The 17,879-nt window shown below is 41.7% G+C and overlaps 1 protein-coding gene across 2 annotated transcripts in view; it reads left to right on the forward strand.

Annotated features, from left to right (window-relative positions):
• Positions 1 to 17,879, forward strand: part of CNTN1 (contactin 1) — a 189,402-nt gene that overhangs the window by 139,484 nt on the left and 32,039 nt on the right. For both annotated transcript variants that reach the window (XM_077338565.1, XM_077338566.1), the window contains exons 9-15: positions 391 to 487; positions 1,026 to 1,207; positions 2,856 to 2,980; positions 6,934 to 7,051; positions 9,616 to 9,766; positions 12,936 to 13,063; positions 13,405 to 13,580. In XM_077338565.1, the coding sequence (XP_077194680.1) occupies positions 391 to 487; positions 1,026 to 1,207; positions 2,856 to 2,980; positions 6,934 to 7,051; positions 9,616 to 9,766; positions 12,936 to 13,063; positions 13,405 to 13,580 (977 nt within the window). The remainder of the gene's footprint in view (positions 1 to 390; positions 488 to 1,025; positions 1,208 to 2,855; positions 2,981 to 6,933; positions 7,052 to 9,615; positions 9,767 to 12,935; positions 13,064 to 13,404; positions 13,581 to 17,879) is intronic.

Here is a 17,879-nt window from a genome sequence, read left to right on the forward strand (position 1 = left end):
GAGGCTCTTTGTACATGAATATCATACCCCAAAGAAGCATGCCTGGTTTTTTTTCTGAGCTTGGCTCGGAACAGAACAAAATCACCACTGATGTCAGCCAGATCCGTTTAGGACTGTAGTGCAAGGAGAAGATTGTTCTGTCACATTCTGTTTCTTGAGATGGACCAAGGAGTTGCTATACTGATCTGAATTGTGCTCCTGCATGCCTAGTGATTAAAATTTAATAGAGAGTGGGAACTCTGTGGAACTCTTTGCATCTAATCCAGTTTATTCCCGACTTCTTACTCTGTATTGTATTGCTAAATACTAAGGAGGCTTTTCAGCCACATATAAATATGTGTGTGTGGTAAAATGGCCTGAAAGAAGTTTTGCATCTTTATTTCATGTTAGGTACAAAAGGCTATCTGCCAGATATCAGAGTGAAGTTCAAAGACACATATGCACTTCTGGGGCAGAATGTGACACTAGAGTGTTTTGCACTTGGAAAGTAAGTATGTTTTTAATGTCAGGGGGGACATGGCAGTTAATGAACCTTGCCACCATTCTTGCCTTGTCTTAATTAATGTACCATGTTTTATTGTTCTTATTGTACTGATTTTAGGGGATTGGTTTTATGTGACCCGCCTCGAGCCTCCGGGGGGAGGCAAGATATAAATTAAAGGATAATAATAATAACAACAACAACAACAACAACAACAACAACAACAACAACATAAATTTTAAGTTGTTTTTACTGTTTTTATTGTTTATGGAATTTAATTATTTTATCAAGTTTTTGTAAATTGCCCTGAGACAGCTATGCCGAGAGAGGTGGTCATAGAAATTGAATTTTCTTTTTAAAAATGTTCCTGTGCCTAAAGGAGCATGCATACACCATTCTACTTATTTTGGTGTTGATTGGCCACAGCTTTATTAGGGTAACAAAGCATAGGCAGAGCATAGGTGAATCCTGCCCTCTTGCGGCCAGCAGACCACAAGGAAGGAGGCAACGTCTTCTGTATTGATAAGCTCTGTTTTCTCCAAAGCCCTGTTCCTGAGCTTAGGTGGTCTAAGTATCGTGAACCCATGCCAACCGCTGCTGAGATAAGTGCATCTGGTGCAGTTCTCAAGATCTTCAATATCCAGTTTGAAGATGAAGGGACTTACGAATGTGAAGCTGAAAACCACAGAGGGAAGGATAAACATTCGGCAAACGTTTATGTTCAAGGTAGGATGATTTTTCACATATTAAATCATTCCAGATTTTATGCTAAACTTTTCACAATTCCCATCTGTTGCATTTTATATCATCATTTGAAAATATTATGTTTCAGTTAGGAAATATGTGAAATCCAAGTGCAAAGAGTACAGTGCAGTTGCTTATATCTTTATTAATGTATTTGAAGCTTAACTACAGTATGGCTTTAAACAACTTTGTCAAGAATTAGTCAAATAGGATGTAAATAAGGCTGTTCCATCTGCTTTAATAGTTTGCAAGAGTCAGTCCTAATTGGCTTTTCCTTGGTATGAAAGGCAGAAAGTATGTCTGTGTAACATTTTAAAGGATTCAGGTGTTTGTAAGGGCCTGTGTTGCTGGCCTAGTTCTCCATGAGGTGCTAAACGTGGGCCTGCTCCATGCTATTTCAGAACCTGGATGAAGGTACTTCCTTGTGCATAGAAAATTATATGTTAAAGACCAGGGTTCCAGCCTAGCTTTCCCTTTACTGCAGCCACTTTCAATTTCAAGTCTCACAGCCCAGACACAGATTTACCAACTAATTTAATATAAGGCCTCTGTCATATGGCATGGTCATTGTAGACATGAACCTGCCTTATGCTGAATCAGATTCTTGATAATCAAGTTCAGTACTGTCTACCCAGAATGACACTGGCTTTCTAGGATCTAAAGGGATCATCACCTACCATCTGATCCTTTGAGATGGAGATGTGAGGAATATGCTATGCTGCTTTTTAAACTCTCAGTCTATATTTTGATAGCCAGGTGAGAGCCAGTTTGGTGTAGTGGTTAGGAGTATGGACATCTAATCTGGCATGCTGGGTTCGATTCTGCACTCCGCCACATGCAGCCAGCTAAGTGACCTTGGGCTCACCATGGCACTGATAAAACTGTTCTGACACAGCAGTTATCAGGGCTCTCTCAGCCTCACCCACCTCACAGTCTGTCTGTTGTGTGGGGAGAGGAAAGGGAAGGTGAATGTAAGCCGCGTTGAGCCTCCTTCGGGTAGAGAAAACTGGCATATAAGAACCAACTCTTCTTCTTCTTCTTCTTCTTCTTCTTCTTCTTCTTCTTCTTCTTTTTCTTCGTTTGATTATCTCCATGGGCAGGATGAGCTTCATATCAGTTTTAGTTTTTAGATGGACATTCTGCTGATTCTACTGCCAGTTTAGGAAATGATTAATAGAAAACTTGGTGAAATGATTTCTAGCTCATGTCTGGGCCTCCAGATTTTAATATTGTCTTATTAATTATTATTATTGATAATACATTTGCTGTTTGTGAAAGACCTCTGAGCTAGGAAGGATAATATGAAGGCACATTTTTTTCTACAGAAACATACTATTGACTTGGAGGTAATAATTATAGAATTAGATTCAAAATACATTTACCCAAACACACAATCATTTCTTGGTATTTTTTTACAAGGTAGGTTGCTAGGTCTTTTCTTAACCCTCTCCATTTACCCTGGCTTGGGACCAGCATGCTCAGGTATGCATGGCTGGGTTTATGGCTGGATCATGGCAATGGCTGTGCCATGGGATCACCAAAAGTCGGACATGATGGAATGGTTGACAAGAACCACCACAACAAACTGGCATTAATCAGGCATGCAATAATATTTGTGCTTGTCTTTCAGCAATGCCAGAATGGGTGGAACATATCAATGATACAGAAAGAGACTTGGGCAGTGATTTACACTGGGTTTGCACGGCTACTGGCAAGCCAATTCCAACAATTCGGTGGTTGAAAAATGGATTACCGGTAGGCTTAAATTATAGGTTATGCAATGCAGACATATTTCTTTTAATATAGCAACAGAAAGTGAATGTATAAGTAGAAAATCTATGTCTGAACTATTTTATATATATATATATATATATATATATATAGGAGAAATACATGCTTGTCTCATATCATCTTTGCTTGTGTAGTAAAGTTTTCACCAGTCCTACTCTTAAAATAACTCATACTGTCTCTGCCAGTTTCACCTTTTATTTGTACTACCCACTGGAATGTTGTTTGTAGTATTTATAAGGTATCATTTTGAAGTTAAAAAGGCTTACCAAATTAGGACAGTTTCAGTCCTAAAATGACAATACTTTTACTCAGGAAATGACAAACACAGGAGAAATTGAGTTAGTGCCATCATAAGGTAAGGTATAGCACAAGAAGTCGGGGGCTGTAATACAAAGTCTTTAAGGATGAAAGATTTATGCCATCTGAAGAGTCTGACCAAATAGTATCAATCAAACTTCATGGAAAGCCTACCAGTATAACCATCATTCAGGTTCATGCCCCATTTACAGATGCTAAAGAGGAAGAAATTGAAAGCTTTTATGAAAATGTCTCAGAAGAAATTTACCACATACCTAGACTAGATCATAGGTAATGGGAATGCAAAATAGGGAACAAAGCAGAATCAAATATTGTTGGAAGACTTGGGCTAGAAGCATGACATGAAGCAGGAGAATGACTCATAGAATTCTGTGGAGACAACATTGTTCATTGCAAGCATGTTTCAAGCCACCAAACAAATTATTGTATATACTAGTAAAAAAGCCCATTGTATAAAGGAGACAATGGGCGCTAGGAGACGGGGGCAGGTGAGGGGCGGAAGGCTACGTGTAAGAGGATGCTGCTCCTGATGGGTGCTCCTCGGCGGCTCGGCGGCGCTTGCGGGTTTTTTTTACTTTCGGCGGCTCCTCGGCTGTTTTTTTTGTTTCAGTGGCGATGAGGGCAGGGAGGTGCCGGCAGCCGCACTGTGCGCACGCGTCGGAGGACGGGTGCTGCTGGGCGGCTCCTGACGCGGCTCGTCGGTGGTTTTGGGCTCTTTTTTTCTGTTATTGGTGGCTCTTCGGAGGTTTTGTTTTTCAGCGGTGATGAGGTCAGGGAGCCCCCAGCAGCCGCGCTTTGCGTGGCTGCCGGGGGCTCCCAGGCCGGTGGCTTGACGCGTCAGGCCGGTGGCAAAGAAGCAACTGCGAGCCGCGCTGTGCGCGGCTCACAATTGCTCGGGGATGGGAATCGGAGGGACCAATCGGCAGGCGCTTTGCGCCTGCTGATTGATCCCTCCGATTGTCTGTCCAGAGGAAGGGTCCAATCCGGACCCTTCCTCATCACGGACACATACCGCCTCAGAACGCCTTACCGTTTTATTTAGTCCGTGGCGCCCGCGGCACCATGGGCGGTGTTAAGATGATTTCTTTGAAATGTAGTGTTGAAGAAGTTTTTTTACATGTATAGTGGACTTCCAAAAAGACAAATATGTTCTATGGTCACCATGAATCTCCAAAAAGATAAATAAGAGGGTTCTAGATCAAATTGAGACTGAATTCTCCCAGAAGCTAAAATGACTAAACTGAGGCTATTGTACTTTGATCACATTCTGAGAAGGCAAGAGTCAGTGTAAAAGATGATAATGCTAAGCAAAGTTGAAGGCAGAAAGAAAAGAGGAAGACCCAACAACAGATGGAGTGACTCAATAAAGGATGCCATGGCCCTCACATGGGAGGGATGAGCTGGGCCAGTAGGGCAAATCCCTACAGACTCACAATGTCACCATCAGCCCAGCTTGCTCCCAGCCCTGGCCTGCCTTAGGGCCCCCGATGCATTCCCATTCTTAACATGAATGCCATCAGCCCCCTTGCTGGGCCGGGCCTGTGCATACAGAAAAGACTTCGCAGCAGCCCTCGCCTAAGGCAGTGGTCCCCAAACTTTTTTTGGCTGGGGACCGGCAGGGCGATGGCCACGCCCGTGCAGCACACATGCATGGCCGTGCATGTGCACATGCGCACTGCGTGGGCAAAATCTCGCATGCATGGCACTTTCGCGCATGCGCGGCACTTTCGCACATGCATGCTTTCGGCCACGCAGCACGCATGTGCGCATGCGCGGCGCGACCCTTATTCCCTCTCCCCGTCCTCCCGCAGTAAGAAGCTTCACGGGCTTCACGGGCAGGGGCGTGTTCCTGCACATGGTTGGAATAGCATAGTAATGCTATCCCACCATTGTGGGGGGTCAACCAATGCCCTGTTCTATGCGATGAAGGTGAATGGGGCCTTTTGTATCCCTCTGGGATACTGTAGGCAGGGAAAGAACTGGGCCTAGACAGCCCTGATCTTTTCTCAATCTCCAACGCGGCCAATACAATGACTCGGGCATTTAACCAAAAGTTAGTTTATTGAATAAAAGTCATATAAGCGGGTCACCTTGCCAAGGTAACACATAGAACAGAAGAATTGACTGTGACAAAGTCACGAGGTCAGACCTGAGCGTTATAGACACATGAGTAGCCCCCCCCCTTTCCAGAAACATGAGAAAACCCTTTCCCATGGGAAACACTAAAGACAAGCAGACTGGGAGAACCTGGGAGAGCCTGGCCAGATGGCTTCATCAGAGCTACACAAATTTACTAGTTTACCATTTTAAAGGTACAGGAAGAGAGTACACAAAGTCCCACATCCAAGGAGGGGGAGGGAGTAGAAAGGTGGTGGCAGCAATGCCGGAGACCTAAGGAAACCAGAGGGAACGGAAGAATTCCCACATCCAAGAAGTGGGCGGGGGGAGAAGTACCTAATAAGTGAAATGTTTCAACATTTTGTGAACACCAGCAACTACTGGGGGACTAAAACCTACTCTCCTTTTACACAATATTCCCCAAATTTCCAGTCTTAATAAGTTTAATAAATCTGGACAAGCCTTAACAATAATTTCAAACTCCAGTTGGACCTCTTGAACGTGTGACCAGAATTTAATCTTCTGTTAGTGATACTTGGTGGTGGGGCTAGAGTATATATACTAGAATTGCATTCTAACATATTCTCTGCAATAGACTTGTTATGTGGATGAACAGCACACATGAAATACTTATGCCATTTAAATATGATGGAAGATGAGTTGAATCTTGCAATCCCATTTTTGTTTGTCTGTTTCCATACTAAAAATGGTTTTATTTCATTCCTGTCTAATCAGCTGTGCCAAAATCTGAAGCAGTGATTGAGTTACCCACTACAGTGCAGAGATATTGGAGACGTGAGAGATTATATTCTTTAGACAGTGTGTTCTTCAACTGAACTAAGTTATTTTTATCCAATGGCTATAGTAATGGTGAAAAATGCAAAAAAAGTACACTGGAAAGGATAGATGTTGTCTGTGTCTTTTATAACCAGATTATCATCACACCCTCCTCCCCAAAGGCAATTGAATCCAAGCACCAAAGAGGCTTCTTCATACAAATTCTCTTGCAACAGCAAATATATTGATCCCCTGGTGTGATGCTTAAAATCAGTTTGTTTTGCTTATCCAGTTACTGATTTTGAAGATTCATGCCCTATAGCAAAATTTTTATTATCAGCACCACCAGTGAGTTTCATAAAGCTGGTCATTTGTTGCAGAGATGGGGATCACTGAATCTGAGTAATATGTTCTCTAGCTAAGTTCATGTAGGACTAGGGTTTGGCACTAGTGCACGCCATCCTCAAAACTAGTTCTGGGCACTGCTAAAGATGTTATGCTGATCATAAGCTAGGTACACAAATCAGCCAGCTCACATCTGCAGATGTCTCAGGCAGGAAACCTAGACAATAAGGAAGATTATTTTAAATGGAAGTTACAGCATAGTAACATTTAGAATCCTGATCACAAGGTAACATTTAGAATTTAGATTTTCTAAATCCTTTAAACTTCTTGGTGCCTTAATTGTGTATTTTGGTTTTTAGTACTGGAAAGGAGAACTGAGACTTTATGACCTGAAGTTTGATGATGCTGGGATGTACCAGTGTGTAGCAGAAAACATACATGGAATCATCTATTCAAATGCTGAGCTTAAAATTATAGGTTAGTGGAAATATATGTATTGTTTAAAACCACTTCCATTAAATAAATAAAAATGCAAAGCACAGTATGGTTGATTTAACCAGCATGTTCCTCAAATAAAGCTAAGTCAACAAGGATGAATATCAATAAGTTATTTAAAAGCACATTTGCTTTCTTTTGAGGCTTTTTGGATTCCAATAGGGAATGGATTCTCTTTTGTTAATTAGCTATATTTCATATTTCTTTCAGTGTTCCAAAATGTCATTTATATTGATGTTTTAATAAGGTGCAATTGTATGATTTGATAAATTGATTAAAATGAAGATGATTAACCAAAAAATTTGAACAGACTGGGTTATGCTGCACATAATACCTAGCATACTAAACGAGGATGTGATACCATCCTTTTGGGAGGAGGTGGGACACGATAAGGGACCCAAAATACAATAATATCCAGGTCTCTTCCAATCTCTGTCCCATTCCTTGGGAAACTAAGGTAGAGACAAAGGTGAATAACTCACCTCTGATGCTGATGCTGTGCAATAAGCAACAAATCCTCTACCCTGCAAACCTACTTTGCAGAACATAGAGTGGACCTGACATGCCTTAAAGAACTATCCCTCTGCCCCCCATCAGTCTTGGACTTCAAGGTGGGAAGGAGGGGTGGCAACCCTAATCCGAGAAGATTTCTCTTTCAGGGCTCTTCCCATGCTGTCATTCCCAGGTATTGAGTGTTGGCCTTGGGTGGTGAGCAATCTAGTGTGGCCATCTGGCTGGTGTACCACATGTCCAATGTACCTCCAGATGCCATGCCAGCTCTGCAGTGGTGGCATGAACACCACAGTCTCCCAGTCTATTCGTTCTGGGGGACTTTAAAGTCCATGCTGAGCTACCATCCTCTAGAAATGGGTTAGGCCTTGCCATGGGGTAGAAACAGTGCTACCTGACAGAGAACCTCCATCACCGGTTGGACCAAAGCGGGTCGGTGCTGCTAGTATTATTAGACCTGTCCGCAGTGTTTGACATAGTTGACCACGAGCTTCTAGCTCATGCCTCACCAATGCCAGCATTTGCAGAACAGCCCTTCAATCACTGATCTCCTTTTTCCAGGGTTGCAGACAAAGGGTAACACTAGAAGAGAGATTCTCAAACCACCAACAACTCACATGCAGAGTCCTGCAAAGAGCTGTCCTCTCTTCAATCCTATTTAACATATTAATGTGTCCTGTTGTCCAACTGGTACAGAAGTTCAGGCTGGGTTATCACCAATAAGTGGATGACACCCAGCTCTTCCTCCTGATGGATGGCTGCCCTGATTCGCACCCAGAAACATTAGCCAGCTGTCTGGAAGCTGTGATGAGGTGGCTCAAGCAGAGTAATTCTAAACTCAGTCCTTCAAAGGCAGAGGTCCTGTGGCTGGGCAAGAAGGTTCCAAGTGAGGAAGCACATCTGGCCAACCTGGAAGTTGGGCAGCTATCAGTGGCTCACTTCACCAGAAAACTGGGTGTGATCCCGGAGGCCAGGATCACACTAGTAGCTCGGCTGGCCTTCTACCACCTTTGCCAAGCCAAACTACTAGTGCCCTATTTGACCCCGAAACACCTAGCCATGGTGATCCACATGACGGTCACCTCCAGGGTAGACTTCTACAGCTCGCTCTATGTAGGTCTACCCTTAGCTTTGATCCAGAAACTGCAACTGGTCCATAATATGGTGGCCAGGGTCCTCACAGAAACACTGTGGAGGTCCCACATCCGGCCCATCCTCCAACAACTGTGCTGGTTACCAGTTGAATTCCGGATCAGGCTTAAGATCTTGGTAATTACCTTCAAGGCCATATGCAGACTGGGTCCAGTGTACTTGAAGGGCCGCCTCTCTGCCTATGCCCCTCAAAGAACTCTGTGTTCCACCACCTCCAACTGGCTAGTGATCCCTGTACCCAATTCTGTTTGATCTCAACCAGGGACAGAGCCTTCTCTGTCCTGGCCCCCACCTGTTGAAATGAACTCCCAGAGGAGATCAGGGCCCTAATGAAACAGTTCCACAGGGCTTGCAAATAGGAGCTCCTTCACCAGGCATTTGGTTGAAGTCAACCAAAACTAAGTAACATCTACTGGGCACTGATCTTCATTCCCTTGAACCCATGTGACAGATCACACCAACCATGGGCCTGTTAGTTTGTTCACTATTTTGAATGTTATTTTCCCTGTTTAATGTTGTTAATATGGTTACCTTTCATTCATTATAATCAATGAGTGTGATGTATTGTTCTGTTACGTTTTATGTGAGCTGCCCTAAACCCTAGGGGAGGACGGTATACAAATGTAATAAATAAATACATAAATATCTCCCTCTATCATTGTCTTCTATCAGTGGATGAAGACTTTTTGTTAGGAGTTCCCTCAACTAATTTTCATTGGCCCTCCTCCCTGTTTGTGTGTCTGTGTTTGTGTTTATATATTTTACTCAATTGTTTAATATATTTTTATATTTATCTGTATTCTAACATTGTTTGGCTGGTCACTGCCACATAAAAAATAAATTTGTAAATATCTAATAATATTTATGTGTGTTTTTCTCTGCAGTTCTACCTCCTACCTTTGAATTCTATCCCATGAAGAAGAAAGTCTTAGCTGCTAGGGGAGGTCGTGCTATAATTGAATGCAAGCCTAGAGCTGCTCCTAGGCCTAGGATCACATGGAGCAGAGGGACAGAAATTCTTGTAAACTCCACCCGGTCAGTATTGCTGGTTAGAGCAGGACTATGCAGTCTGTGTCCCAGTGTTCTAAATGTTGTCCAGAGAGGCCTGGTTCCCTAGGATAACCTTTCTGGTACTTGACCTGCCATTCAGCAATAGTATTTTCAAACACAATGGGTCACTTAAATGACTGCACAGGCCTTATCGTTTTGCAGGGGAACACCTTCCATGACATAATCAGGACACTGACTACATCTTTGGCATTAAAACTGGCCACAACTTTATTAATACAGAGCATTGCACAGCATGGGGGAAATTGATCCAGCCTTCCTGTGGCCCCTGGCAGCCCCTTTATCTTAGCAAGCATGCCGAGGTCCATCTGGCAACCTGCCAGGCTTCCTGTGCCGACAGTGGACTGCTGGTTACCAGGGAGATGGAAGTGTTTAGAAACTCATTGAGGCGCAAACCTCTGATGGGTTCCCTTGCCATCTGGAAATGTGGCTCTGCCATCAAGGCCCGCTCCTCCATCAGTGGGAGCTGTCTGGCTCCGTTTGCCCACAGCCTTTTAAGGAGGCCCCCTCTGTAGAGCAGCCCAGCGGGCAAGCGTGGTCTGTTCCCAGATGGATCCTTCCCATGCTAAATTCCCGCAAGTTGTGACAATAACAATTCAATTTTAACATTAATATCAATATCAATATCAATATCAATATCAACATTAACATTAATAATAATAATATTAATGATGACGATGATGATAATAATGATGATGATGATGATGATGATGATGATGATAATAATAATAATAATAATAATAATAATAATAAAGGGAGGGGGAGTAGCCCAGCCCTCTCTCTTCCCAACAGATCCCACACATGCAATGATGCCCATGTAGCTGTGGGACAGCTGTCCTGTCAGTCAATTCAGGTCCTCAGGTGCTGTGGGGATTCCCCACAGCAGCAATTCCACACAGGGTAAGTCCCATTTGCCCTTATTAAAAGAAGAATCAGATCATGGCACAGGAACAAGCTTCCTTCTTTGACCTGGCCTGTCCTTCACCTACTGCCAAATCTTCTTCTGCCTGCAACATACATCACTCTCCCCACATACCCCATACACATAACATAAAAGCCTCTCCAACCTAATAAATTTCCTCTAGAAAAGATTCAGCTAGCCTTTTCAGCAGTATCTCTTTCTCTTATACTCCCTGAACTGTTGTTACAGGGTGACTCTTTCATGATACCCTCATGGGATAACCTGCTACTAGTGATTTGCCAAGACCAGCAGGCCCTAAAAAAAAATCTGTTACCTGATTTACATAAAATGTTGAATGATGGTCTGTAGCCTTCTTCAGAACTGTTGCAAGGATTCCTGGGAGACAAACCTAAGTCTATTTATAGATTGTTGTGAAAGGTGCTTTACATCTGGGCCTGTGAAAACTATTTATGTAAAGTTAAGGGATGTTAGTGATAAACTTGAAATCACTAAGAGATAGACATCTTGATACATATGTGATGGCTATGTCAATTCATATAACTGTTTTTTGGTGTGATACATAAAGAAGTCAGCAGTAAGTGAACACAAAAATGACACACCTTGCTATCATAAATTAAACACAGAACCTCTCTACTACAATTTGATTCTAACTCATTGGTATAAACTATGGTGAGAATAACAGCTTATTAAAAAAAATGCAAAAGCTAGGCATTGTGGCATAGTACAGAAAACTCTGAGACTACATTGTAATGGATAAACATATTGATAAAAGGGGAAAAAATAAAGCACCAGACTAGGATGGAATTATTTTATGAAGGCTAGTGTTATAGTGCCACCATTGAAATACCTTGAGTCCACTGACTCCCATGCACTTTGACAGCAATCTGGGTATACATAGAAGAAATAATCAGTAGACAGTTGTTAAAAATCAGTCTGTGATGCTGCTTCAGAGTCTCTAGCATTTATTTAATTAAGAACTAAAACAATTAAAACCTCCACAGTTATTAAAATTTACCCCATGGCAGAAAAGCCCCTCACTCCCTCCCTTCCCGCTCACGCCCACACCTACACACACAGCGCCTCAAGGAGAAATTCTAGGGGTGTCTGTCTTATCAGATGGAACATATAGGTTTTATATATATATATATGTTCCATCTGATAATGGAGGGCCCCCCAATAGAGGGCCCCCCAATCATGCTCTGGCCTCAACCAAAGACCTGGCAAAAGAGCTCCATTTTGCAGGCCCTGCAGAACTGTGAAAGCTCTTGCAGGGCCCTCAGTAATACTTGGAGATCATTCCACAAGATCAGGGCCAGGACCGAAAAGGCCCTGACCCTGGTCAAGACCAGGCAAAACCTCCCAGGGCCAGGAACTACCCACAGAGTGCAGTGCCCTGCAGGCAGCATAAGGCGATAGGCAGTGCCTCAAATATGTGGGTCCCAGATCACGAAGGACCTTAAAGGATAACACAAGAACCTTGAACTTGATTCGAACTGCAACTGGTGACCAATGCAGCTTCCTCAGCATCAGCTGGATATGGGTCCTCCACGATGATCCTGAGAGGACTCGAGCAGCTGCATTTTGCACCAGCTGTAATTTCTGGATCAAGGACGAGGGAAGGCCCATGTAGAACAAGTTGCAGAAATCAATTCTGGAGGTGACTGTGGATCACCATGGTCAGGTGTTCCAGTGACAGATATGGCGCTAGTAGCTTCACCTGGTGAAGATGGAAAAACATCAGATGTGCTACTCTCATGACCTGAGCCTCATAAGTAAGAGAGGCATCCAGGATCACTCCCAAATTCCTGGCACAGGGTGAGATGTTAAGTTGTACCCTGGTCAGAACAAGCAGAAGTGCTTCCTGGTCTTCCCTTTTCTGTCCCAGGCTGTGGACCTCCATCTTGGAGGGGTTAAGTTTCTATTGTGTTCCCACCTTTCCAAGACAAATTTTGGGAATACAATACCAGTGGAAGAGAGAGGACTGGTAGTAGAAAGTGCTGGTCTTATAATGAGCAATTACAAGCAGCATCCTGAGTTCAAGAAGTCTGGGTCCTGATTCATAATTATTTACTGTTTTCAATTCTGAAAGTATTTGTTTCTTAACAGTTTTATTTTATAGCTATAATAAAGCATTTCTAAGGGACACTTGATATGTCTTTTGGACAGGCATTGTTTCTTCTGAAATAATTTCTCCTATAAATTTTATTTTAATAGGATGCGTATTTGGTATGATGGAAGTCTGGAAATTATTAATGTCACAAGGGCTGATGCAGGCAACTATACATGTTTTGTTGAAAACAACAAAGGAAAAGCTAATGGTTCCTCTACTCTTGTAGTCACAGGTAATTACTTTATTATAATAGAGGCTAAATTCACAAAACGTGCTGAAGGTATCACGAAGGCCTTCAGTATGCTTTATGAATGCATTTAGCCTCCATTAGCTGCTGTTAGTGTAATGTTTAATGTTCCCAAAACATGCTCAGATCAGCATTAGAATTTCTGGATCAGTTTTCTGACACATTTTCTACAAGTTTTGAACAATATAGCAGCTTCGTAGCTGATGTGGACAAGTAGCTGATGTGGTATGGTTTTTCCTTTCTTTATGTATATGGGAAAGCAGAGAGCTGTTGTCAATAAATCAGTTTGTTGCTATATACAATTTCACTTTTCCTTTTAACCATAGATTCTACAAGGATTACTTTAGCACCAACAAATGTTGACGTTACTGTTGGATACAATGCTACCATGCAGTGTCTTGCAGAACATGATCCCACTTTAGACTTGACTTTTATTTGGACGCTCAATGGATACCCAATAGACGTTGATAGAGAGAGTGATCATTATGAAAGGAGCATCATGGTAAGACTTTTTGCATATCAAAAAGACAATTCTTTTAACTTTCTAATTTGATGGGAATTAACTATTTTATAGTGGAAAAATACAGTTGCTTAAGGTAATGTTCTGGGAGGGGTGGGACACACGTCAAAAAATAAAATAAATAAAATTCTCCAGTCCTGTTATCTAACTTGGAATTGTAGGCTATAGCCACTAGGTGGCACCTTTGCATTAGAATTTCTATTTTGGTTTTATTATAACTAGAGGTAAGGGAAGGCCCAGTTCTGATGCATCAAACTTTCCAAATGGTGAATTGTCATAAGGACAAAAATAACAAATATACTCTTCTTGATTAAGCCTGATTTTTTCAAAGTTGGACTAATATCCATGCATTATTATTATGGCATGATAAAGGCATTTTCTGAAAGCATAGATTAAATTGATTGATTGTTTCTATAGACAGCGCAAAAATTGATTTGCATTTATTTTTCTAAACATTGAATAATGCTGGTTCAGCAATTTTTTAGTATTTAAAGGTGAATTCTGTTACTTGGTTTGTAATCAAAGTGCAGCACTGACTTCAGCAGATTTTTTTTAAGGATTCTTCGTCTTCTCTCTCTCTCTCTCTCTCTCTCTCTCTCTCTCTCTCTCTCTCTCTCTCTCTCTCTCTCTCTCTGGTCCATTCCACATGGGCAGAAAAGGTTGAAAGGGCAGCCATATGGAGGCGGGGCAAATCCCTGTGTCGATATGATGTTGCCACCAGACCACCGCTCTCCAGGGCCTGGCGCAGATTAGACCTCAGAAGCCCCATGCTAAGGGAATGCGGATTCTTCTGTGTTCCCCATTGGCACTACGAGGGCCAACAGGGCCTGTCCTATGGCAGGTCCATTAGGACGCGAAGAGCCAGGCCTTCCAGGCCTGCAGGAGACACACAATGCCCTGGATGGCTTTGCGACGCTTCCTGGCAACACAGAGCGGACCAGGCGGATCCAGCACACTACAACACCACCTCCATGTGGTGGAATCTATCTGCTGCCACCACATTTCCTGGGGGGACTCCTTTTAGTAGGACACCGCGGCAGTCTGGAATGGCACCGCTGATATGGAATCACCCTTCCTTCCTTCCTTCCTTCCTTCCTTCCTTCCTTCCTTCCTTCCTTCCTTCCTCCCTCCCTCCCTCCCTCCCTCCCTCCCTCCCTCTTTCTTTCTTTCTTTCTTTCTTTCTTTCTTTCTTTCTTTCTTTCTTTCTTTCTTTCTTTCTTTCTTTCTTTCTTTCTTTCTTTCTTTCTTTCTTTCTTTCTCTCTCAAACACACACACACACACACACATGCTACCATTCCAGTTTCCTTTGAAAGTTACCGTATATCCTCACATATAAGCTGAGTTTTCCAGCACAGTTTTTTGCACTTAAAAGACTACCTCGGCTTATAGGCGGGTAATTGATTAACAGCTTGCCCCCAGCCAGCCAATTGCAGCATTGCAACTGCAACCTGAGCTCTTTGCAAGTGAGCTAGTGGCCTCCAGTTAACCTTTGCCTTCTGCAAAGATCTTGAAAACTAAGCTCTTTGCAAGTGAGCTAATTGCTCCCAGCTAATCATAGCCTTCTGCAAATATCTTGAAAGCTTACTCTGGCAGCTTGTAGGACATCATTGGTTTGACTGAGGGATTCTGATATTTCCCCCCTTTTTTTCCTAATCACTTTATCCAAATTATTCTTTTGGTTTCTGGGGGTGGGGTGGTTTTTGGGGGTGCTTTGGGATTTACTGTTTTTTCAGTGTTTCTTCTTTTATCTGAGGGGCAGCATTGTTTGCCTTTTCTTCTTGGGGTTGTGTTTCTTTTAAAAGTTGATATTTACAGTTCTTTCAGTTTTCAGTTTTACAGTTCTTTCTTTCAGTGTTTTCTTCTGGGGGACACTGTAGGCCCCAGCTTGGTAGCTGTTGTACTTGTTGTTGTAGGTTGCCAACTTTGGGTACTATTGTTCTGCTCTGGTTTGCTGGCTTCGGGGGCACTGTTTGGTTCTCTTGCCAGAGCTGTTCTCACAGAGCAGTTCTGTAAGTGCTCTCTCAGGGTGTCTGGCATCAAGAGAGGAAGGGAAGGCAATTGTAAGCCACTTTGAGACTCCTTTGGTTAGTGAAAAGTGGGGTACAAAAACCAGCAGCTATTCATCCTCTTGACTTTTCTGTATTTGTTGGGAGGGAGCCTGGATGGGAAAGCCTATGATGATTGAGCATGTATTAAGCACTTAGGCCACCCTGTGAATTTACCAGTAGCCTGCTGCATTTCCCACCCTTGGCTTATATGCAAGTCAATAAGTTTGCCCAGATTTTGTGGTAAAATTAAGTGCCCCGGCTTATATGCGGGTCGGTTTATATGCAAGTATATACGGTACTCTGTAGTAAGTTCATTTCTTACTATGTTTACAAAACAATACCATAACAATTTTAATGAACATAGGTTCAGGTCAGTAGCCCTATTAGAAACAACAGAACAAAGTTTAAGTCCAGTCACACCTTTAATACCAACAAAGTTTCATTCTGGGTATAAAAGTTCATATGTGTGCACATAAAACCTATCCCCAAATTAAATGTCATTGGTCTTAAAAGTGTCATGGTTGTTAATGAGCATCATAACATGGCTGATATTTTCATCAATTCAGATATATTGAACTAGTTAACTGGAGAGACCCAGAATTTTGCAAAAATATTTAGCCATTTTACGCACATTCCAAGATCCTATGTAAACATCTTCTGGATAAGGCTGAGAGTCTTCTTTGTAGGTAAAAATATAAAAATAAAAAAGTAAATAATACAGTTTACATGGGGTTATGTTTCTTCTATATTTCCTACATTATATTTTTCAGACATTTTACTGACATGAAAATGCTTTAGTCCTAACATAGAATGTGTACTAATAGACCTACTGACACAAATTTGCATAAGGAAAAAGTTGACAGATACGTCTATCGCGAAATGTTGAACTAGTATATATTTCTACGGGCCAGAACAATGGGCTATTCTCGGTGTTGTTCTGCTTTCTTCTACAGGAAATCTCTATGAGTTAATCACATATATGCTTTGGAACATCTATGCCTGTTCCTATCAAAATTTCCATGAATCATTTCTCCCTGTAGTTTGTAATTCTGCCAGACTCGAGGTTTTCAGTGAAAACATAGTTAGGCACATATCTTTGTTTTTGAAACTTGTTGCTGACCATGCTTGCTATTTATTTGGCAAGGTTTATTTATTTATTTTTAACCTAAGCACTAAGTAAAGCCACGAATTTTTCGATTCAGTGGAGGTTTCATATACAAACTGATGCCATCCAGATATTAAGATTATTGAACAGTGTCTTCTTTAAAATGTGCTTTTGTTTAGTGTCAAATTGAAGTGATTTGTTACTGATGATTTCTATAGATCCAACTAAATTCTTTGGTCAATCTTAGACAACTAAAGTGCAATCCTAAATAGAGTTCCTGTCATCTAAGCCAATAAGCTTCATTGCACTTAGATTGACTCTGTTTATGATTGTACTGTTAGTGTTGCTCATATATAAGAACATACATGTTCAGATTAGATATAAAACCACTAAGATAATATAATTTCTATTTCATATGTTACTTTTCCAAAACTCAGATGAATCTAAACACTTGAAAAATTATGCACCTTCTATGCCATATGAGCTCAAGCAGAAATGGGTCTCTCCATTGTGATTTTGTTACGGTTTTCACTATTAGGAATCTGATTCATTTGTAACTGGTAGTCCATCATAATGATTCTGTAAACTAGTGAAACACCTCACAAAAGTTCTGATTTCCTTATCCTTTGGGAGTCTGTAGAACAGAACTAGCTGAAGTGAAAGATGGAACAATCTGGAGTGAATTAAGGGAGTAAAGTATTCATCACTCCAAGATGGTATGATGTCTATGAAACTGATTTTCCAAACATGCAAGTGCTTTGTGTTATCTTTCTAAGAGGATGATTGAGGAGTTCATAGAAATCACTTTAAAAGATTAGCACGTGTAACTCAGTGAACTGATTGCAGTATGTCTTCAGCAGAGAATAGCAGTAGAGCAGTAAGAAGCTTGTTAGAGTGACAACCACCAGAGTGCAGCACTGAAATTAGATCTATATTTTAATTGTTCTTGAGTATAAGACAACATGGCTCTGTGAATACAATAATTTTTTATTTGAGATAATAATAGTTACTGGAATATTTTACTTACTTAGTGGCACTGCTTTCTCCTACTTTCTTCCCATTCCTCTTACATGCAATGAATTAACTGGATACTAGTGTTTGGACAATTAACTATATTTTACCACTAT

Source organism: Paroedura picta, chromosome 5, assembly GCF_049243985.1.
Source record: "Paroedura picta isolate Pp20150507F chromosome 5, Ppicta_v3.0, whole genome shotgun sequence".
Classification (NCBI taxonomy): Eukaryota; Metazoa; Chordata; class Lepidosauria; order Squamata; family Gekkonidae; genus Paroedura; species Paroedura picta.